Consider the following 24,462-nt stretch of genomic DNA (forward strand, 5'->3'; position numbering starts at 1 on the left):
GTCACTTCCCGGCTGTTCTTGGCAGAACGAGCCCGACAGCTAGTGATGTCGGGCTCGTTCTGCTGAGATACCCTGCTCAATGTTGTCGGGAAAGACCGCATTGAATAGGGCCCGGCGGGCATCTCCCCGATGGGAGGTGCTCACCGGAGATTGAATATCCCCCTAATACTTGCATAGAAGCTATTGGATTTCTCCCTTCTGATGAAGTCTGTCCTTTACAGCCTGCATTTCATTATTCCTCAATGCATAGATTCAGAAGTGTAGATTATTCTTGCATATATGTTACAAGTAGTGCAAGCTACATAATGTTCTGAGCAACATAATGGATCCCCTTTACAACTTTTGCAGAAAAGTTCCACTTACTGTGCAAGATCTTCAACTGTGTGGGCAGCCATCCACAGCGGATGTTCCCAGCTATAGTCCTGTGGAGGTAGAATCACTTTGGATGGATGATCCTGCAGTTATTCAGCAGTCTGTTCAGCTGGTTATTGAGAAGGCAACATCATTTGATTGGATGTTAAGGATGCGTTGGCTTTGCCACATAGCGAAGAGACTGCCCGCTGAACTGGGTATGTGATTTTTTTTTAATTTATTATACGTTTTTTTGTTGTTGTTTGTATACCACCCATCATAATCTTTCATCCAGTCATTTGTGGTAAAGCCTGTGCTACAGTCCAATACTGGAATTGTTACAAAATCCCGGCGGTCGGAATCTCGGCGGTCAAAATCCCGACGCCGGAATCCCGAACTACGAAATCCCGTCAAGGGGGGACATGGATCGCCCTCCCTTGAGCACCTTGACAAAGGGGTCCCCGCACCCCAAAATGTTGGTTTTCGTCTCACCATATTAAATCCTTGAAAGTTTCCCCGGAGTGCCGCCCATTTCTGTTCTTCGACTTTTCCCGTTCCGGGAGGGCACCGAGGCGCAGTGACTAATATGTAATTATATTATTTATAATTGCCTGCAATCCTTGTGCATTAACTTATGATTCAAAATCTGCATTATGGAACTTTGTATTCTTTCTGTCTTATCCGAATATGAACAGAACACATACGAGCAGAGATAGATGCTGGAGCACATGCTTTGAGCAGATTTTACTCTAGTTCACTTCCCAAAGAATTGAGCAGCGTTCTGAAATGCCTCCACACTTCAGTATTGGGTAAGCCGCTGTTTCCTGCCTAGTGATTCCCTGTTTGATATTTATAGAGCTGTATAATACACTGTGTATGTATACGCATTTACAGCAACTTATTAGCACCCATTGTTCATTGCTTTCTCAGATGAGGATTACATCCCACTGGATATTCGCTGGAATATGCAATTATTGGACAAAATGAAACATTCACTTAGCATTCATACTGGCATACAACCAGACAAAGATCTTTATACCCAGTTAGACAGTGTTATAAGCAGGTAAGTGTGAGTGTGTACTTTATTCCTTAGGTCAAGTTGCCTGGGACTTGGAGCACACAGGCGGGGAGGTACAGCAGTGTATCACATATCCGTACTTGAGTAAAAAGTTGCTTTATTCATATACAGAATATGCATTCATTAATCTGTACAGCTTTGTTGGGGATTATTAAAACTTCTGGTATATTGAGGCAGATTTTACCAACATAATTGGACACATAAGATCACATTACCGTGCGTTATTTCCCTGCGACCACACTCCTCAGGCCTGATCTACTTCCAACTGTTATTTGAATATACTCACAAAGCCACAGCTGTATCACTTCACAAGTTCATATAGTGACAGCGCTCACAAAGACACAGGGAAGCAACATATCTGTGCATCACATTGGGCCAGATGTACTAAGCCTTGAAAAATAACATAAAGAGTAATAAACCACTAACCAATCAACTCCTAACTCACAGTTCGCAAACCCAGGCTGTAACATACCAGTAAGCGGCTGATTGATTGTTTATCGCTCTACATTTTTATCACTTTTCAAGCTTAGTACATCTGGCCCCCTGACACGTTTCTGACAAAAATATTTCCCAAGGTAACCACATAACTCAAATGATTTCACATCAGAGCTCATCTTACATGACTTATACAATGATGATAAAGTATATTCAAAACATTTGAATAGGACGTCCCTGAGCAGCCACTTCAGAATCCGCAAACACCTGTGTCATCCTAGATTATCTCCACATGGAAATATTGACACAAGTTGGACCAGTTTATAGGATATGTAAAGCACTCTTGGGTGTGCAGTCGCCCTCTGATGTACGCACACTGTGGGTGGTTGAACACATTGGGGCAGCTTATCGCGCCGCTATAATGCTTCGCCTCATTAGCGAGGCGAAGCAAGAAGGGATATTGACAAGATGTATTAACATCTTGTCTGCCGAAGCGGGGGAGAGCTAACTTCCCCCCTCCGGCGATGTCCCCTCCTGGAGATGGCGCATGAGTTTGCACTGATGGGCAGTGTCCTGTCCCCCGACCGGCTCGACTGGGCATGCGCGGGATCTCGCTGCTTGCGCAGCCCAGAGCTAACAGCAGTGACAGCGCTGTCTCTGCTGTTTAGATAGGGCTTCGCCAGCCTGCTGCTGGCGAAGCCAAAAGCGGCATCATGCGGAAAGGTCACCGATGCTGACCGTTAAACATTCGGCCTGCTATCCTTTAGACGCCAACCCGTGGCGAGCGCAGCGAGGGGCGGCGGTACGCATCCTCCGACCTTTTCATACCCCTACTATCCACGTCCGCGTGGAGTTGAGAAAAGAAAGTGTGGCGAGCGCAGCGGATACCTGTGAAGCCCGCGTTGGGCCGCGATACCTGTGAAGGTATCCGCATCCCCTCGCTGCGCTCGCCACACTTTCTATTCTTAACTCCACGCCGACGTGGATAGTAGGGGTATGAAAAGGTAGGAGGACGCGTACCGCCGCCCCTCGCGGGCTCGCTGCGCTCGCCACGCTTCGGGTTGGCGTCTATAGCGGGGTGGCGTTAAAATTGGGGGCAATTTAAAACATCAGGGGGGTTTCTAGAAAAATGGGGTGTTTTGGGGCATTTCACATTAAAATCAATGCAAAATCGCGTCCATCGCATGCGATTTGGTTGGAATGCGATCGACGCGATTTTTTCCGACGCGATGCTCACAATCAAAATCGGTGGCGCCGTGCTAGGAAACAAGTACCCAAACAAATTTCCAAGACCATATAGACATGCTTAGGCATACATTTTAATATTAACATGTTTTTTGTTTTTTTAAGTGTTAATGTTGTTAATGTGCTGCTTTTACTTGGCAGGGCAATACTGCTAATCAACCGACTAAGGCAATCTTTTATTGAGACTCATGCAACCAGGACAACGAAAAAACGAAGTGCCTTGAAAATTGCCATTGAAGTTCACAAAGGTAGTGTTTTTTTTATTATTATTATTGTTTTTATTTTTTTAACATTGCACTTTTTTTAATTGTTCAAAATATCTGAGACCTCATTTACAGCATTATTGAATAAAATTAAATTCATAATATTCACTAAGTTTTCACTTATGAAACAAATGTAGGAAAAAGGGTGAGTTTACAGTCTATTCATAAAGACTACACATTGCCATATCCTTAATTTGTGATTGCTTTATATTTATGAAACAAAATGTCTGTGATGCAGTTATGGAGTTTGTGTTTTGGTGAAAAGTTATTGTTGGTAACATTCAAAAGATGTAAAAACTTCTTGTACACGATTGAAATAAAATGCTATATGATGATTCTTTCATTGAAACATGATCTCTAAAGTCTGAAGGTAAACCCTGAGAATACATTGGAAAGTATCAAGCAGCCATTTGTCTATTGTTGCAGTCCACTAGTTAAAGGAGTGTATTGGCCACTTTTGCATACCAGAAATCTTATTAAAATGAAGGAAAATATTTATGTTTAAAATAATATAAAAAATAGTGATTTCATTGAGAAATCCCTGGTAAATCGACATTGTCAGCTGAATTATATGCAGTGGCTTGTGGTCTTGTTTTTGTTTTTTCCCTTTTGTTTTTTTTATACTTATGCTGGCCCTAAATTGATGTATGTTAATTTTTTTATTTTATCCTATGGTGGACACTGGGACTGTGGATATAGGGAGGGGCTACAGGAACCAGCACAAAAATAGATTGAAGCAGCAGAACAGGCTCCTCCCCTATACCCCCTTCAGCAGCTAGTTTAATTTTGGTGCCCAAGGAGCAGAGCACTATTTTTTCAGCTGCTTTGTTTGAAGTAGTTCTATTTCTTCAGCACTGCTGCTGGAAGAAGATCCCATGCTCAGGTGGCTGTCGCCCTGACGGAGCAATCGGGGACATCACGGCTGCAGCTGGTGAAAGGCCACCCCGACGCACATCTCTGACCTTCCAGGGAGACGCCCATCACAGCCAGCCATCTTCAAGAAAACCCTTATGACTAGGCCCCAGGCTGCCAGAATTTAGAGAGATAGCCAGGCGTTTGCTGTGTGTGCTCTAAACAGGGCTATCCTTTTTCAAAACTACCAGCGATTCATGGAACACTGTTGAAATGATGGTAAGTGTGCGTGGGTCAGACATTGGGAAGGAAACGGAATCTCTCCTGCCTCCACACTGGCAGGCAGCTTACAGCTAGAAAAGAAGTCCCTGCTTGACAGACATAATAAAAATGCCTCCTGTAATGCTACTGCAGTTATTGTGATCCTGAGGCAGTTAACCTAGGCAGGCATGCCTCCTATGTGTACAGTTTGCGACCTCGAGCCAATTCACATATGCTGGATTTACCCATTTCAGTTACAGTCCAATGCCTTGAAGGACTTGGTTATCTCTGATCAGGTCCCATGCTTGACAGGACTTGCCGTTGTCCTTTTTTAAGTCACTTGTCTCACAGGACTTCCAGTTCTCTGGTCAATTCCCCTGCTTCACAGGAAAGTCCCATTCCTGCATGGCTTGCAGTTGTCTCTGTTGAAGTCTCCATACCACAGGATTGTTAGATGTCTGGCAGGACTTAAAGGTGTTTCTGTTCAGTCCCCAGACCACTTTATATTTTTTGTGTAGTGTGGCCTGGGACACACTGTGTGTCTAAGACTAATTTGCAAAGTGCTGCTATAATAGCTCTATCCATATTTCACCTATATAGATTCTGTTATAGGGCCTCTGTCTATTTTCTTGTGCAGACTGAACTGTGCTGTGGGATTTACTAAATAAATCAATGTTAGCTGAACCTGAGCTAGGAGTCACAAGTTCAGTCTGGACCATGAGGTCTTTGGTTAGGTGAATCGGTTGGTCCTTCGGGTTGAGGCCTAGTTGTTGCTATGGGGCATTTTATGTTTTTAGACCATTGGCCAACCTTGTATTGGCCTCTATTCTGCTCTCTGATGCTGTGTCTTATGTCTATTGGTATACATCTGCTTATTCGCCTCACTATTGTGATGACTATGGTCTGTATGGTTCAAAAGGTAGCTCTGCTCTTTTCTTCTCTTCTTCCTGGGAGTAGTATATAGAGGTATCCTCTACATCAGTGGAACTACATGTTCCAGCATGCCCTGCCACAGATTTTATATAATGGATTGCTAAAACTGGCAGGGCATGCTGGAGGGCAAATGAGTTTGACACCACTGCTTTACATTGTTCCACTGAGGCTTACAGCAGACAGATCCAGCTTATAGTAAGAGGAAATTGTGCTTTAGTCGCAACCCTTTTGGTGTGTGGCTTGCTCATTGTGATGTCCCTGACTTCGCATTGCAGGCCTTGCTATGGAGACCATGCTTTTATATTCATAGGACCACTTTCCTAATGGTAGAGTTTTCTTCCATGGGTTTAACCTGTCTGTTGCAGGAGCTAAGCCTCCTACTTAAGTTCACTTGAGAGGTTGGGTGTTACAATGGCCCTCCTGTATTCCACTCATAGTTGTCAGAGTGCACATTGACAATTGGGTACTTATGAGTTATCCGGGTGCCCGATTTCTAAATCGGGTCGGATCGGGCACATCGCATCGCATGCGACCATCGGATGCGATGCGATGCGATGACCCGATTTTTCCATAGGAATCAATGTTAAAATGGACAGAGTCCATTTTAACATGGAATTCAATGGGAAAAAGGGGTCCTTTTCATACCCCTACTATCCAAGTGGGCATGGAGTTGGATATAAACCTGTGGCGAGCGTAGCGAGCCACCGAGCCCGAAGCGCGGCGAGCGTAGCGAGCCCCGCGAGGGGACATAGAATACCGTCCCCTCGCGGGGCTCGCTTCGCTCGCCACGCTTCGGGCTCGGTGGCTCGCTACGCTCGCCACAGGTTTATATCCAACTCCATGCCCACTTGGATAGTAGGGGTATGAAGAGGACCCCTTTTTCCCATTGAATTCCATGTTAAAATGGACTCTGTCCATTTTAACATTGATTCCTATGGAAAAATCGGGTCATCGCATCCGATGGTCGCATGCGATGCGATATCGCATCGCATCGCATCTGATTGTATGCCTTAACTTAAGGCATACAATCAAAAAATCGGGCGCCCAGATAACTCATAAGTACCGACAATTGTATCGTATGGGGGTGGTCCAAAATGTGCGCTGTGAACTATCTGGAAGTGGTCGTAGCTGCTGGGTGTTTTAGGTATACTACAGGATACCTACTTTGATTATAGAAATGGGATATACACCTTACGGTGTCACCCTGCGCTTTTTGTATTATACAACAAAACTAATAAGCTAAGTACCCATTACAAAGTGTGTTCCAAGCGCATGGTGACACCGTAAGGTGTATACCCCATTTCCACATTGACAATTGTGCAAGGCTTCCTCGGTGTCTGGAACTTATGAATGGGAGTTATGGACCTTTCCTGGCCTTCAGCTCAGTAAAGGTTCTAACTGTCAGACTTCTGGCTCTGGTCAGTGTGATACTTTGTATGTCCAGGCAGGTTTGACTATAGGTCTCTGCAGATTTGTCTGGTTTAAACCAAATTTTTTTTGACAACAGGCACAATATTGTGACTTCCCTGGTGGTGGTCCACATTGTTGTTGCTTGTGGTCTTTATCTAAATAAGCTGAATCAAAGCAGTGAATCACACACATGACAAAGATATAGTAAGGTGAATCGGATAAGAGCGGTGCGAAGTGTGCTTTGCATCAAGCTTTTCCCCCCAACATTCGTTAATCCTAAGTCATCTTCTAGTGTAGTAATTATTTTTTTTTATACTTTTGTTTTAGTTCATTTGAAGTTTTGAAATCGACTATGAATGAAAAAGGCAATTTGTGCATTCTTCTTTTTTTATTGAATAATAATTAATTTAACATACAGTTGACATTTACCAGGAACAGAACAATAAAATAATACAGATCAAGAATAGTGCGATACAAGATACAACACTAGTCCATGTTTCCCGGCTAGATATAAATGGAAAATCCGGTAATTGCTTAAATGGAAATGGAGTCATAATTTTTACATATTATCACCAAACCTAACTGCATAAAAAGGTATTGAGGAAAGCACATAATATAAAAAACAAGGAAAGGAAATCAAGGGAGTAGGATGAATGGCATGGGTGAGAATGGGAGGAGGAGGTGGGGGGTGGGGGATAGCATCCTTACATCTGATAAAAAAAAATCTCAAAAATTGTGGGAACTATAAACTTGAGATAGGATGAGTATAGATGAGTCTCCTTAAATTACATCCAGGGAAGCCAAGGAACACTAAATTTAGCAGATTTCTCTGTTGCAAAGGTTATAATATCATCCATATCCATAAAGCATTTTTTTATTTAACCAATCTTTTATTGGGGAGGGGGCTTTGTTTACCTGACAAAGTAGGTAGTGTTTATAATACATAGCAATGTTTCACATTATTGTAACACACAGTATTTCTATATTTTTTTTTCATGAAACAGTTAATGAAATTTTTTTTTATTTAAACCAAAAGCAGTTTTTTTGTTTTTTTTTCCCCAACCCTGGATCTCAATCTCTTTTGCCTTACAGTCTTTGGTTATAGATCTGTGTCCACCATGCTATATTTTGCGATCTGCCCTTTGGGTTTTCTCCTAGATTTTTCTATTGGTGCCCTGTGGGATTGGCAAACCTCTAGACAGATCTTGCTTCTGTTCCTTCGGGAGTTTCTCAATTTCAAAGCTGCATGGTCGGATTGGTTGAGGCTCCCTGTCCTGTGGAATGAGTTCCAGGACCTAGGTTCATTCCTTGCTTCCCAGTTTATAAATTATTTCAGATTCCTTAGGATATTTTCTTTTAGCATTTTCTACTGGGGTCATGGCGGGCTGCCCACAGTCACTACAAGTTAGTTTGATCTTGGTTTTTCCTCACCCTGGCCCAGTTTCCACAACCCAGGTCTGGGTATACTGCTTCCACTTGATCAGTGTGGACGTCATGCAGGGCTGGGCAGTGTTCCTCAGGGGAACAATTCTGCTATGCTTCGGACTATCTTTCGGAAAATTCTCTGGAGTCTAGCTACTTGTTTTGATTGGTCCTTTGCCTCTAAATATCCTAGTCTTGGCCTTGGGGTTTTCTTGCAGCACAGGTAAGTTTCCTCCCTACAGGGACAGCTTTGGAATATCCTTTAGTCCCAGTGTCCACCATAGGATGTTAGAAAAAAATGGATTTGGTCTTACCTGTAAAATAATTTTTTTTTCTGAATCTATGGTGGACACTGGGCACCCGCCCTCATGTCTCTGGCTTTTATTAGGTTTATTTTCTCATACACATTTCGGCCACATTTTCTCCCCTTTTTTGTGCTAATGTTGTGTGTCTCGTATTTGTTTTCCCTCTCCTTGGTATTTGTTAGTCTTAACTGTCTGCTGGCGATAGGGGGTGGGGTATAGGGAGGAGGAGTCTTTGCTGCTGCTTCAAATTTTATCTATTTTGGTGCTTGCTTCCATAACCCCTCCCTATATCCACAGTCCCATCATCCACCATGGATTCTCTGCATAAAAAGTGTCTACACCTTTGGTAAAGCTTGTGTACTAAAAGTTTGTGTCGTGTAGCAATGAAACGGTTTTTGAAAGCATATTGAACGCATCAAAAAGGGGAAAAAAAATTAGAATGGAAAATCTTGGAAATAATGTAGTGCCCATAATAAAGTTTATGTTTGTTTTTTCCTTAAAAAGCCTGGAGTGTTTAGTGCTCCATATATGATATTCCAGCTGTTGGGGCCATCTATATCTAGAGGCTTAGATAGATAGATAGATAGATAGATAGATAGATAGATAGATAGATAGATAGTTTGTATTTTATTTTATTGTATCATGAATATTGCATTATTCTGCCTGACTTAGATCCAGCTGTCCACCAGGACCTACCTCATCCAGTGGTAGCTCATCTTGCAGCATTTTTTGACATCTGGGACATGCTTGTGTTTGAGTGCCTTGAATCCATCCAGTCTCCATTGACAGATGACGCTACCTTAGAGGTGAGCCTATGTTTGGAGATAATGGTTTATATAGAAAAATGTCAGAATACCAATTATAATTTTCAGAAAAATTATGAATAGTGATTAATCTGACATACATCTACAAATGTTACTGCTAAAATGGGTATGTGCTACATTACTGTGAGCTCGAGCATCTTTTCTGCACCTGTTCTCTGAAATCTTATACCCATTCTTATGTGCACAAGTGCTTCCTCAATGACAAACCACAAATGTACAGTAATGATGGATTACAATCCTAAGAAATGTCTACCTGTTCTGTAATGTGTGCATGGGATTTACATACATTTCCATAAAATAGAAATTACGTTTGTTAAATATTGCCTTTTTTAGTTTATGTACAAATATATATGTAGAAATAAACCATTTTCTTTTTCATTCAACTAAATACATTTTCTTAATCGAACTCCTATATAAGTGTTTCTAGATGCTCTGTTGCAAGAGCTAGCCTTTAAATTGAGTTATTCAATGAAATGTTGATGCATAGTACCCCAGAACTAATGGTTGATATTCTTCTATGTTTTAATGCACAGTAGTAGTGTAGCAGGGGCTACTATTTTATATGGACGGCATGTTTGTGAGAGACCCTCGCTTCAAAAGTTCTGTTTTTATGCATGGTGTTTAAGAAAGTTTTAGAGGGATTAGAAATCGTGTGGAGGAGGAGGAGAGATAAAGGGGTGAATAGGTAGATTTAAGTATCATTGGCATAAAGGTGGTTTTGTATACTGAAGAAGTTTTTGGGTTCGCCAAGGGAGTAGGTGTAGAAAGAGAAGACTACAGAAAGCCTTGGGTGGTGCCACCAGGAGAAAGAGGGGGGGAGTAGAAATGGAAGTACACAGAGAGGAGGGGGAGGGCAATGTCAATGAGCCCTAGAGTATTTCTGAAGTTGGAAGTTCTATTGAAGATGGGATGTTGCCCATAGCAATTGATCAGATTCTATTTATCATCTTCTACTAAAAGGTGCTAAATAAGTAGTAGAATCTGGTTGCTATAGGCAACATCCTTTTTTGTAAAATTACCCTTAGATTTAGATGTGTGAAGGGAATTGGTGATCTTGGTAGACTATTTGAGTGAAGTGAGTAATACTTAAATATAAAGTTATGGGTCATTGAAGGTCAACACGGCTAAAGGTGCCCATACATGGTACAATGGTGCTGTGCAATGCACGCTCCCGTGGGCATCACATCACACACCACATAAAGTCTGTGCAGCCCATGCTTTTATTACTAGATTGCATCTTATCTAGTACAAAAAGCACGGTACTGCAGCACATTGTATTCTTTTTGTACTAGATGCTAAGCAATTTAGTACTAAAAGCACAGAGTTCAGCGCACCGTGTGTGCGCACCTTAAGCTTGACAGGGTTGGAATGTGACACAAACATTAGGTTGACAATGGGAAGGTCGACAGTCTTGACATGAGTTTTTCAAGTTTTTGGCCCAAATGTCAACATAGTAGACATGAACACCGTCTAAGTGTACTGCGTCCCCTCGCATGGCTCGCTGCGCTCACCATGCTTCGGGCACGATACCTCACTGCGCCAGGCGCACTTCTATTATCCCTCCATGCGGATGATAGGGCATGAAATACCATCTGTCGGCTCAAATGAACAAAAATGTGAAAAACTAATTTTGACTGTCAATCTTCCCATTGCCGACCTAATGCTTGTGTCGAATTTCCAACCATGTCGACCTAATGACCGCATACCGAAACATAAACCCTACAGCAGTGGTTCCCAAAGTTTTTTGAATCAGTGGTCAAGAGTACCAATTTTTTTTTCATAGCATCCATAGGCCTATCGTTACTGACTGAGACATTTAGAAAAATGTCATCATACCATTATGTGGCTAGGGATGAGATTTGCTTTGGTTTTTCCATACATTTATGATTGCACCCACAAGCCCTGGTTTACCGATTTTACATTGACCATAAATAATTTTAATTGGTCTTTGACCACAAGTCTGAGGCACACTTGCAAATGTCTTGCAAATGGTTTGCGAACCACTGCCCTAGGGTTAAATAACGTTTCTGCATCTTATTCGTTTTTCATCTAATTTATTTGCATAGTTTAACAATATTTGATTGTTACCCTGCAGGCTATGTCATGCCTCCACTGGCGTGATCGGTTCCGGCTGGTGTCTGACAGTGTAGGCTTGGAATCTTCTGATCTGGCCTTGCTAACATTACACTGGCACTGGGTTGTGAAGCACTCTGTGAAAAAGGTGACTCTGCTCTTACTTGGACATGATCATCACAGGTTTGTGCCAGTATGTTGGTGTAAAGACATTTTTCTTAAGGCTCAGTCAATTTGAGTGTTTTTTTTTTTTTTTTTTTTTTAGATTATATAAACAAAATATCACCCAACATACCGTCAAAGCCATATCTTATTCTATTATACAGAAGCTTGTTATACACACATTTACAAATATATAAGCCACACACCATTTTGCTGCAATTCCATTAAGATTTGTATTTACTCTGATGAATGATGGTTTCTAATGTAGACTCTACCTGTTGGGTCATTTGCGCTACATTTTTCTAGCGGTAACCTGTAGCTTATCTGCACCTTCCAAAGCTTTCCCTGGCTACTACCATGCAGGTGGGAGCTGATATGGAAGAAGTAAGGCACAGGGATGACACAGTGATCGGGTCAAATGGATGAGTAGAGGTTACAGGGATGAATATATAAATAGCATATTTGCAAAATGAAATAAGATGCATAAGCAGCCTCTGTTGATTAAAATGTTGTGCTTTGTCTATATTCAGTTTGACTGCTGGACTGTCTACATAATAAAAGGAACGTTAGTGGCGTGACTAGAAGGGCTATAAATTATGAAAGGAGACTAGATGTAGGGCTTTTGGCACAGTGGTGTCACCTGAAGGAGCAGCTTGATCTCTGTCCACCCACAAGATGCTGATTCTGCCACCAGGCCAGTGATGTTCTCCCACAACTTCCGTCTCTCACGTACCCCTGGTCACTCCCAGCACCCCTACCCCATCACGCATTAGGTGACGTCTGACTTCCTCAGTCACCAGAACAGTGCACCATTATAGAAGGGAGTGAGAGATCAGGCACCTGGAGAATAGTGACCCGCTTCTCCAGTTTGTTATATCCCCTAATGTCTGGATAATTCCTTACCTGGATGATCTTCTTGCTACAGCTCAATCTGCAGATGCCCTACAGGAGAACGAGTTTGCACAGTCGCACTCCAGCACTATTCAGTTGGAGCTGCTTGCCACGTCATTCAAATTACATGCTCAGATCATGTCCCAGTCCTTCTAGCGCATCTAGGTCAGGGCTGGGCAATACCGGCCCTCCAGATGTTGATGAACTACACATCCCAGCATGCCTTGCATTAGTTTCAGCATGGCCACATAGCAAAACTAATGCAAAGCATCCTGGGATGTATAGTTCATCATAAGGTTTTGTATTGTGACACTCTAGGTCTAGTGAAATAGATTTTCAGTGTTTTTTCTCTTTTTCCGCTCTCTGTACTTTTGTGCTTTTTTTTTTTTTTTTTTATATATATATATATATATGTTACCTGCCCTTGACAAGGGTATAGGAGAGGATGAGTCTGATCTGTCGGAAAGTCACCGCTTAGTGTCTAGACTTCTCCAGCACCAGCTATACTCCATCGTCTCTCCAGTGTCCCCCATAACAAAAGAGAAATGTGTTAATCAACTAGGAAAATACTGTATTTTAGTAGTCCCATCATGCCTCTATAGCTCCTCTTTCCTCACCACTTTACTAAGGCGAAGTAGGAACCAGTTATGATACATGTTAACCAGCAAACCAGCTGCTAACTGGCATGTTAGTATGGGTTTGATAAATGACAATTGAGCTGGTTTATCACTCTCCACTTTATCACTTTTTGAAGCTTAGTGTTTCTGGCCTCTTATCTGCCGGAGTAGGGGAATAAAAGATTCCCCCTTCCAAGGATCCTTTCCAGACACCACAGCACATCTTTGTTGATTATTTTATGTATGCTAATTAAGAATGCCTGGCTTTTATTACTATTGCCTGACCTATTTCTGTTTTTTGTCTGTATTTAAGGGTGAGCGGAAATGGATACAAAATTCTAAATGGTCCAGACACAGGTTACTACTTTCCAACTACAAACCTCTAATCTTTCTTGCAGGCTTTCTCAGGAAGTTCAGTCGATCTGTTTGAGCATCCAGGAGTGCCTTACAGTCTCTCCTTCCCAGACATCTGCAGATGTAAAACTGCTGCAGAAAGTTCTCGTTAGACCTCTGCCTTTCAAGGTATTACTTAGTCTTTGTGTGTAGAACTTAAATATAAAATAGTTTAGGACCCTTTAGATATGTGAATATGCTAATATGCCCTTTAAACCAAAGCAGTAACCTGGGTTGTTGCCGAGTCAACCCAGGTCACTGCATGGTGTAAATGGGATAAAAAAGAAAAGCCCTGGGTCCTGTTACCCTGGAAGTTTTTCGGATTGAACACTAATAAGACCCAGGTTCAGGTGCACTGTAAACTGATAACCCGGATCATCCATCAATGTACCCCTTTTTAACCAATGGTGGAGCCCATACATATTGCTGCAGTCAGCTTGGAGGTTGGGCAGGGCGGTATGTACAGCCTCCTCTGCTGTACTGTGCAGACAGCAGCAGAGCCAAGGAGGCGGTGAATGGTTGCCTGTGTGTGCCATCCATTCACCTCATGGGCAGAAGCTGGGGGTATCCTCAGCATGTTGATTTGGCATCTAGCGGGTCCCTGCCGGCAGATTACCTGGTGCTTGGGTCCAAAAACACAGGTGCAACCCGTTTTGGTGTAAAAGTGATATTAGTAATCCCACAACAATTCAGATTTTATTTTTGTCTTTTTTTAAGCGATTTCTTTTGCATAAATTGGCGCCTGCTGTTGAAACTCATTGCAGGGTCAGACTGGGGTGCTAGTGCGTTGAACCTGCAACATACGTCAACCTTTACTTTGTCCATTTACAGGAGGAGTCTGTGGTACAGTGTGTGGAGAAACTGAAAGTGCTCAGCGATTCACTTAGTGTAGTGGATCTGAGACCAGTTAAAGGAGAGGGACGATGGCAACAAGAGATATGCAGGTTAAAGGCAGCTAGCTCCGCTTGGGAAACCAAATTCAACATACTTCAAGCTTGGACATCTGTCCTTCAGTCAAATCATCAAGAAGACATCAACTCTGGTAAATGTATTGTCTATGATCTTTCTTTGAAATCTACACACAGAAGTGTAATATCCGTTGTGTAGACTTGTGGCTGGTTAGTTGAGCCCTATTTGCCTCTTTGTTTCTGTGCATTAAATGTTCTCTGTGCATATACAGATGTGTCCCCATACATCTAGCTTCAATATGACCTGCATTTTATTTGCATTGCAATGGGAATAAGGTGCACAAGCAGACTGCTGATTAAAATTATTTTTAGCATTCCTATACACTGTGTAGTATGTTGTATCCCTATACAGCCAGAAAATATGCAAGCCGCATATCATTTTAATCAGTATAAGCTGCTTGTACTTTCTATTCACATCCTTTTGCAAGTAAGACCTATTTTAATGGCAGAAGTCACATAAAAATCCACTCCCTGGCATTGCATGACTAGAAGAAGGACTGTTTAACATGCAGGGAGGCTAAGTGTAAGTGACACATCGGTATATTGGGTAATAACCTTCAATATAGGACACCAAATATTTCTAATAAACCTTGGACTTTCTGATATGGAACATTCACTAAGTTGGCAGTGTCCATTTTCAGTGTGACACAAGCCTATGACCTCCCTTTTTAATTTTCTTAAAGCTATATTCTAAACCAAATCCATGGGTCTCTCCTTATAGTTGTCCTTAACTGTTGACTCTCTTCCAGTCCTGACAATTGCTTACCCCCATTATGTAATGGGCACTGATTTATGTGTTGTAGTTTGGTTTGGATTGTCATTTCTTCTTCGTTTTAGAGAAACTTGCAGCATCTGTGGAATTGCTAAGTGATCACATGAAAAAACAGGGTATTCTCCTGTGTCCTGGAGACAAAAGTTTTGAAGAGAGTTTGTGTACCCTGGAGGAGGAAGATTTACCGCAGCTTTCAAGTAGAGTTCAGTTGTGGCCTGGCATGGAGTATCTAATGCTGCTGTGGCAATACAAATTGATTACTGACCTGCTGTCCCATTCTTACTATGTAAGGTAAGGGCAAGTGTTAACAATTCAGAGATGTGACATTTTATTTGAATGGTAACCTAAAAAAACGTATAATTCAAGAAAACTCTTGTGCCGAATGGTTATTTATCTGTGGTCCAGTTTGAGTTAGACGCTCAATGGTTTCCTTGTGCTTCATGAGCAGAATGTAATGCACAAAGGCCCTTATTCTGGTTTACTCGCAAAGGTGAAATTCGTTCTCAAATGGACAAAACCATGTGCACTGCAGGGGGGGGGGATGGGGGGGCAGATGTAACACTTCAGGGAAAAATAGATTTGGGTGGGGTCTTTCCTCAAAGTGAGATCTATATTACAGTGTAAAAATAATTCTGGTTCATTTGCAAAGGCACATTCCTTCTCAAAACAATGTGCACTGCAGGTGGGACAGATGTAACATGTGCAGAGAGAATTACATTTGGGTGGGGTTTTACTTCAAAGTGAGATCTATATTGCAGTGTAAAATTAAAGCAGTCCATATTTTCCCGGCACAGAAACGAAATAACTCACCCAAATCTAATTCTCTCTGCACAAGTAACATCTGCCCCACCTGCAGTGCACATGGTTTTGTCCATTTGAGAAGGCATTTGCCTTTGTGAGTGAACCAGAATAAGGGCCAAAGTTAGCAGATTAAAGGGAAATTCTACAAGGTGTACATCACTTTGCTTGCTCATACAGAACTGGCCTGCTTTCAGATAGGTTGCACCCACTGTTGTCATGCTGGCAGGAGTAAAGGCCCATACATAATGGGCAATTTTGAGCTGAAAGCAGCTCACTTTTACAGTTCTAGCTGCTTTCCGCTCAACCTCCCAGTGTGTATGGCCTGGCTATGAGCAGTGATGCAGCATCAGCGGCGGACACTGCTTCTCATTTGCATAGGTCTTTGTTTTTTTTATGATCTCCTTTTTTTTTTTTTTCTTTAATGTTAAACATTATACTGTTATTGACTATTACCTTGTCTTTGCTTTTACAGAAAGAACATGCAGTCTGACCTAAACCAGCTGGTTGCATTTTCCTTGAAAAAAACATCATCCTCTTCACAGCAGTTTCGTGCCGCCTTGTTCCTTATTCAGCAGGCTGAGGTAGTTCTTCAGTTGGTTCATCCCAACTAAAGCCCCCCATACACGGTCCGTTAATCGGATCCGTTGTGTGCTTAAACAGCACACATCATATCGGATCGCATCCCTTGTGCATGCACTGCGATCCGATACTTTTTGTACTAGGTACACATCGTATGTGCAGCACATACTTTTTGTACCGTACTATGTGATGCGCGGGAGCACGCATCGCATAGTACAAAACGGAGCGTCTATGGGCTCCTTAAGAAATATTCTTCAACTATTTTTCTTTTTAAGCTCGATTTGCCTAGTATAATATATGTTTATTAATTTTACCGTTAAATAAAGTTTTAGCTCGGTTTTGTTTGTCTAGAACAGCACTTCATTTTCTGCACATTAGACATCTGTCAGGAAACCATTAAAAGCCTATTCCCAACAACATGTCTTTTGTGGCACACAAGAGAAATTGTATGTGGATTCACACAAGCTTTTTGTTATCGCTGCTCTAGATTAGTATTAGGTCAAATGTCAGCTACGAATCCGAATTATTCTAATTGGAATGCTCTTTGGCCCTTATTCTGGTTCATTTGCAAAGGCACATTCCTTCTCAAAACAATGTGCACTGCAGGTGGGACAGATGTAACATGTGCAGAGAGAATTACATTTGGGTGGGGTTTTACTTCAAAGTGAGATCTATATTGCAGTGTAAAATTAAAGCAGTCAGTATTTTCCCTGCACAGAAACAAAATAACCCACCCAAATCTAACTCTCTCTGCACATGTTACACCTGCCCCCCTGCAGTGCACATGGTTTTGTCCATTTGAGAAGGCATTTGCCTTGGCAAGTGAACCAGAATAAGAGCCTTTATGTGAACTTCCTTACATAAGAGAAATTCCTTAATAAACTGTTACTGTGAAAAGCTTGCACATATAGAGGTGCTGAGGGGTAGGGTACATTTTGCCCTTTCAAAATTGGGCAAGGTTTTGCACACTGACGAAGGTAGCAGACTAGCTTTCAAAGGTTCGAGCAGGCTCACCTTGTGTGTGTAAAATATATATATATTCTATATCCTATGTGTCAGCCTGGCACTCCTGTCGCAAGGGGCAACTGCCGCGGGTGCCCTCCAGAAGGGTGGATGTACAGCTGGGTATGAGGACAGATAGCGGCACTCCAGACTTGGTAAAAAGGATTTTAATGTGCAAAAGTGACCGACGTTTCGGTGTTACAAATGCACTGTTTTCAAGGTGCAAACGCTCCCGTTTGCAAGGGGTTACAAACACCCCGTTTTCACCTTGAACTTGTTTGCACCTTGAAAATGGGGCGTTTGTAACCCCGACACGTCGGTCACCTTTTGCACATTAAAATCCTTTTTCCCAAGTCCGCTGGAGTGTCTGTCAGTTTCTTATATAGCGCAGCATATACCGTTGCGCTTTACAATTGTAAACAACAGTGATTAAACAAACTGGGTTGATACAAACCGACATGGAGATAGGAGGGCCCTGCTTGCAAGCTTACAAATAAATATATATTTATATATATATAGATATCTATCTATGTGTATGTGTATATATATATATATATATATATATATATATATATATATATAATCTCCAGGTCTTGTGAGAATAAGCAGTTTAATGTGCACATTAGTATGAGGAAAAAGAGGATTTGGAGAGATATGTTACACTGGCACTTATAATGCAGATGTTTTTGGAAGAAACAGTAAACCAATCCAGTACTTTAAATATTTTTAAAGACAAATTTATTGTGTGATTCGCTTGTATTTAAAAAGTCTTTTAATGAAAAAAGGGGATTGGTATAAAAAATATATAAAAATATATATAAAAAGGGTTAAAGTCACTCACAAGAGGTCCGCTATCAGTTTGCTGTTTATTCTGTCCCGTTAATTAGAACCCAGGATGAGAGGGGTTACTCCAAACTCCTTCCTCACGTGGTTTTAGCGGTGCAGTGAGATCTGCACTGAAATCCCGGCCAGCTACTGCAACCGTGGTCCCGGCTTCCAGGCTGGAGACGAGATCGTGTGTCTCTCACAAAGTGAGGGAAAGGCAGTAGGTCCTGCGGCTCCTTTGCAGCTTTAGTAAAATAGGTTTAAAAGGTGACACGTCCACCCCTGCACATTAAACTGTTTATTCTCACAAGACCTGGAGTGCAATGCTGGTGATTTATCTCTAAGGAGCCATTATCACCTCCAGCATATGTATATGTCCGCAGGGGCACACAGGCTATTGCCAACGTCAATGGGAGTGCCATTGTTATATGTATATATAAATCATTTCCAAAGTTTTACATTTTATTATTGTCAGTGCTTTGCAGAAACTATTGATAATGTTGTTTTTGGTTTGCAGGTTAATGCCGGCGATGTTGCCTTATTGGGGTCAGAGTTGATAAGCAGTGTATTCTCATCATTCTGGAATAGTACTGTTACCACTGAACCAGACTACTGGTCATCCTGGAAGCCGCTCTCTTCTCCAGATGTTGAAAACCGCCCACAAACACTCATGGAACCTTCTGTGAAGGTTTGAAAGAATCAAATTACTCTGTGTAGCAGTTGTTACAATCATGTACTCATAGTATCAAAGTAATGTTATGCTCATTTTGTACCCTCTTAGCATTTTTAGCAATTTAGATTTTTATGCATTAATCTTTATGAAAATCATGGATGTCCGGTTGTATGGTCAACATTAACCATATAGACACGGTTCAATCTTCAACATGCACAAAGTTAATCTCTTCGAACTGTCCTCTGGGTCACATGATGACATCTGAAATGTTGCTTAGTGAAATGTATCTTTCATGGGAATCAACCTAGATCATGTACCTCCAGTTTACACTGTGCTCAGTGATGGGTGGGGGTTGTGTCTCTCTTGTATCCCTTTCAGATCTTGATCCCGAGTCCGACCCTGTACCCACCACGGATCCGATACTTTCACATTAACCCTTAAAATAACCTGGGTCGAATTGCCGAAGTCTGAGGTTTGATGTGAAAGGAGTATAGTTCTGGGCTGTGGGATATGGGTTTAAAATGGCCATGGAAAATAATACTACATCCTCTAAGCTGAAATCTGCTTAATGTAGAAGAGCAAATAAAGAGACACTCCTATTGACGCCCCAGGACTCCAGTTTGGCTCTGTGCCTTCTAGGAATTTCAGTGTACAATGTATCACCTGGATAAGCTTGATTCCATGATACAGATGGCCTTTCCATAAGTACACCATGGTTTGTTGGACTTCACTGCAAAAAGTAGAACTGAAGCAACTGTTTACTTTTGTTAATGAACTGATAAATTGAGATGTCATTTTTTTTTCATTCAGGGACCTGGTATATTAAGCAGAGCAGTATTCTCAAAGTGCTTCTGTGAAGTTCTGACGAGCAGTAGCAAAACCTTGTCATGGGATCTGAGTAGTCTTCCAGTACTCCTCTCTTCACACGTGAGTTTAGGTGAGGGGGATGAGAGAATGCACCAGCTGCAAGAGATCAACGCAGCCCTTTGGACAAATATGGCAATCTCTTCCTTGGCTGGCTTTAGGTACAGTATGTCATTTTATTTAATTTATCTTTCCTTTTTAATATGGAATTGTGTTTTTACCGTATTAGTGAGCACCACCTGTAGGTATTTTTTAGCTTTTTATTTGAATTTTAATTTTTTTTTTTTTTTTGCTGGATTAAATGTTCCCATGTATATGGGTAAAGCCTCTCCTAAATTTGTATGTTTAGTGTAAATTCAGTAAAATAAATGTCCTCTGGGGGGCACAGGAGGCATTACAGTGGAGGTATAGGCTAGCTGGAAAGGCAGGCACCAAAAGGTCAAATTTAAATGACCGCAAAGCCTAGTCTCCCAGTCCCTCTGTACCCCTCCCCCAACCCTAGGTATGCCCATATCCTTTTGGTGCTTTGGCAGGAACAGTCACCCTTTTGTATAGGGGAGCCCCTGTTTGGTTTCTTTATTTTATTTTTACTTATGATATAACCGATGGTGCAGGTGACACACATACTGTCCTGCATGGCCGCTCTGATACCCAGTGCTGTGGGCGGCAGCACTGACGAGTGGGTCAGGGATTTCGGTCATGGACCTCTGCTATCATTGCACAGCCACAGGGAGTGCTCCGCTAGTTGCAACCTGAGCTCGGAGATACCAGACTAGAAGCGAACCTCCTTCACTGGCGGGGGATGGCGGAGGGCAGATGAGGTCGGGCTCTGAGTTCTACGCCTTCTTCAATAGACCACCAGGATCTATCACAGAATGTGAAAGACCTATTGCTTGTGGTGTGGCTCAGCCCTAGTGGTTGTTGGCCTGCCTTCAATCTGGCCTGGAGCTGGGCTTTAGGTTGTCGGCCCTCAAGGTTCAGGTATCGTTACTTTGGTTCTTTTTAAGTGACAGATAGCTGCCTTACTGGGCGTTCTCCAAGGAGTCCTTAATGTCCAGCCTCCTTTTCTGGCTCCATGGGATTTCTCCCTTATATAGTTCAGGCGTCCGTCGGCTTCCTTCAAACCGTTGGACATGGTTGACCTCCGGTGGCTTTCTTGGAAGACTTCCTCTTCGCTATTTCTTCTGCCATTAGTGTCTTTGACCATAGTGCATTATCCTGGCGCTCGGCCACTTCCTGGTGTTCCATCTAGATGGGGCAGTCCTGCAAACTTGCGTGAGTTTCTTGGCTCACATATTTTTCTGAACCAGGAGATTGTTGTTCCAGCTAGTGTTGGGCCCCTGGAGGTGTCCTCCTTGATCATGGTGCAGACTCTCCGCATCTGTGTTGACTGGACTAGGAATTTCTACAGATCTGATTTGATGTTTATCTTAAACAGGGATGGCTGGCTGGCTTCTAAGCAGACCTTAGGAGGCTCTGTTTGACAGTTCACCATGTCTACTCAGCGGTGAAAATTCATGTTCCTGTAGGAATTGTGGCTCATTCTACTAGAGCTGTTGGTGATTCTTGGGCAGCTGCCCAGGGGCTTCTGTTAAACAGCTCCATAATGCGGCTTGAAAAAGCTGCCCCTTGAGGCAGTGAAACGCGTTGGAAGCTGCTACTCTCAAGGCCCCTCATTGCCATCGCTGCACTGTGTATCTTTTGGATCCAACCAGCCATCTTTATCTCCTCACCTCTTAGAGAATTGCTTATTTGGGACAAATACACATCGCTTTCCACAGACATCGTGATTCCTTAAAGCGGAGAAAGTTCCACCTACCCCTCCCAACGGAGATCACAGCTTTTCATGCAATACTAAATGGATACAAGACTCCAAGGGGACAAACAGTGGTAAATATATCTACCTCCAATAACATCTTTTGAATCCAGTGGAAAGCCAACTTACCCCCTCTTAAGAACTGCATTGTTCCAAATTGGGACTTTATTTAGGCGGCACAATAGGAGCGGATCCCTACCAATATTTATCTACACAGTGGCACATAGAAAGGGCCGTACATGACAGATTTTTTATTTATTATGTTCATGTAATTTTTATTGTTATGTATGTACATTAAATGTTTTTTACATTGTAATTCCTCATTGGTAAGCGCTACTTTTTTCCTACATTTCTTTTTCCATATTTAGGGACCTACTCAGTCCCTCCAAGTAGCAGCTTCACTTTGACCTACATCCCACTGCAGCGCCCTCTGACCGCCCTAGGGTAGTCTTTTTTTCCTGTTCATAATGCGGCTACCTGGTCTTATGCCCAGACCTTTACCTGGTTTTATGCATTACTGTAATGTCTCCTGTGCCCCCTAGTGGTTGAATGAGAAAATAGGACGTATGGTCTTACCTTGGTAAATCCTTTTGAGTACACAGGGGGCACAGGACGCCTTCACTGATGCACCTGTCTTGAAGGACTATTTTCCTATGTTAATGATGTGTGGTTCTTCTCCCAGTGTGCCTTGGTGTGATGTGTTCTTCCTTCCTCGTTCCGCCCACTCAGCCTTGGGCTTGATACTATAACTGGCAGGCCTGGTATCTTCTGTTAAGATGGGTCATCCTGCTGTACATTCAGCCTCAATATGCAGCACAAAATACCTGGAGTGAGTGAGCCGTCAGGTCATGTGCAGTTTACTGCTGAAAATGCATTTTAGTCGAAATGCGACTCGAGGAGGCTATGCTGATTAATTTGATATGACACTTCTATATTGTGTATCTATGTGGAATACAACAGAACTTGTATTGGGGAAAAAGCTGTGGCTGCTACATTGTGATTCAGAGACTGTCGCACACAGATATACAAGTGTTATAAATTATTCGGCAGAATCTCTAATTTTGCATCCTAGTTGTATAATGTTGTGACAGACACATTGTTTGCAAAAAGACACCCGGCACTAGATGAATATCTGTCTGGCATGCAGACAGACACATCATTGTCAGCAAGGATGTACAGCATAAGGACATCGATGCTATTATTTGCTTCTGAACCTGTACCATTATGATCTTCTACTTTAAGCCTGAAGATGAGATACAGACTCAAAATGCATACAGTAGCTTGGAGATGTACATAGCTTGTGTTCATTGCCTGCTGTGATATATATCGGCTTATAGATTCTGTAATTCCAGGTAAATGCTCAAGCTATGGGAGTGTGTATGTATAAATGTGTACTTATGTATATATATTTTTTTCTGGATCACAGGAGCACAGATTCGAGGCTACAAGGTCTTCTGCTCTATCGTCACTTTGTTGCACTAAAGGACCTTGTGCCTCTAAATATTCAAGAGGAGTTTTTGCAATATTGTGATCATCTTCCAATGAAAGACCCATCTGCATATCATTACATCCAGGACATTCTGAGAGACTGGACGAATCAGGAGAGGTTGCCTAGAAACATCATTAAGCTCTGGTTGACCTGCCTTCAGCAGTTTTATGCAGAGTTCGATGATGCAGTTCAGGCCTCCGAAGTAGCGCACCGTGGAGCTCTGTGGGTGAATATGGGCTTATTGCAGGTTCATCTCTGGCTGCCACAAACTGCATTTGACCCAGCTATAAAGAGGAAATACAAATTGCAGTATGCGGAAGAGGAGGTTGGTTACTAGAAGAATTTATTTAGTAGAATATGATTTGTTGAAGAAAAGGCTTGTCTTGGGGAAGAATGCAAGAAGAGCCATTGATATGTGTTGAGCAGTGAGAAAAAAAAAATATAAAAACAAAAGATGTGTAATCCTCTGTAACATCCTCTGTACTCTAGTGGCTGCAGGAGCTAGGTGTCTCTTATGGGACTGCTGCTAACAGCCTTTATGTACATTTTTTCATTCTTAGTTTTACTTTTAGGAGACAGTGTCCAAGGCTTGGAATTGTTTAGTTATGTAAAAATAATTTTTTTTTGTAAATAATTTTTTGGTCACCCTGGTGCTGCTGTTTTTCGGCCAGGTTTTCACCATTTAGTTTAAGCCTAGGTGGAAGGTTTAGCTTTGTCCTACAGCTATCCTTCTTCAAGAGTTGAATTGGGATCCTTTCCCCCACACTAAGGGTTGGTGCACTGCTTGGGATTAAAAATGTTCCACTCTCCTTCCCATATTAAGTAAAAGGACAGGGGCATGGCCGCACCATAGTACCACCAATTCAATTATACCATACAGTAACACATTATATTACACCGCATATAGTGCCCCTGAGTCTCATTACACTACATACAGTAATACTGTAGTACTGTACCCTATTTACAAACCCCAAAGTAGAGCCCTGTGTGCACATGTAATGCCTGCAGAAGTAGGTCCAAATTGCTATGCTGGGCAGAGAGTCGAAGGGGGGAGGGGGACGCAGATGCTTTCCAGAGAGTGTGTGTGTGTGTGGGGGGGGGGTTGTTGGTAGGAATAGATAGGAGATAGGGAGAAGCTGCATAGACAGGGTGGCAGAG

General features: G+C 42.2%; 1 protein-coding gene across 2 annotated transcripts in view; it reads left to right on the forward strand.

Annotated features, from left to right (window-relative positions):
* MDN1 (midasin AAA ATPase 1) overlaps window positions 1–24,462 on the forward strand; it is a 217,815-nt gene that overhangs the window by 110,216 nt on the left and 83,137 nt on the right. For both annotated transcript variants that reach the window (XM_083177044.1, XM_083177045.1), the window contains exons 49-61: window positions 349–569; window positions 1,047–1,160; window positions 1,282–1,414; window positions 3,251–3,357; window positions 9,228–9,361; window positions 11,475–11,635; window positions 13,521–13,644; window positions 14,347–14,557; window positions 15,321–15,546; window positions 16,529–16,637; window positions 18,980–19,150; window positions 19,946–20,160; window positions 23,242–23,629. In XM_083177044.1, coding sequence (XP_083033170.1) covers window positions 349–569; window positions 1,047–1,160; window positions 1,282–1,414; window positions 3,251–3,357; window positions 9,228–9,361; window positions 11,475–11,635; window positions 13,521–13,644; window positions 14,347–14,557; window positions 15,321–15,546; window positions 16,529–16,637; window positions 18,980–19,150; window positions 19,946–20,160; window positions 23,242–23,629 — 2,314 coding nt within the window. The remainder of the gene's footprint in view (window positions 1–348; window positions 570–1,046; window positions 1,161–1,281; window positions 1,415–3,250; window positions 3,358–9,227; window positions 9,362–11,474; window positions 11,636–13,520; window positions 13,645–14,346; window positions 14,558–15,320; window positions 15,547–16,528; window positions 16,638–18,979; window positions 19,151–19,945; window positions 20,161–23,241; window positions 23,630–24,462) is intronic.

This window comes from Crinia signifera, chromosome 3, assembly GCF_055691185.1.
Source record: "Crinia signifera chromosome 3, ASM5569118v1, whole genome shotgun sequence".
NCBI lineage: Eukaryota > Metazoa > Chordata > Amphibia > Anura > Myobatrachidae > Crinia > Crinia signifera.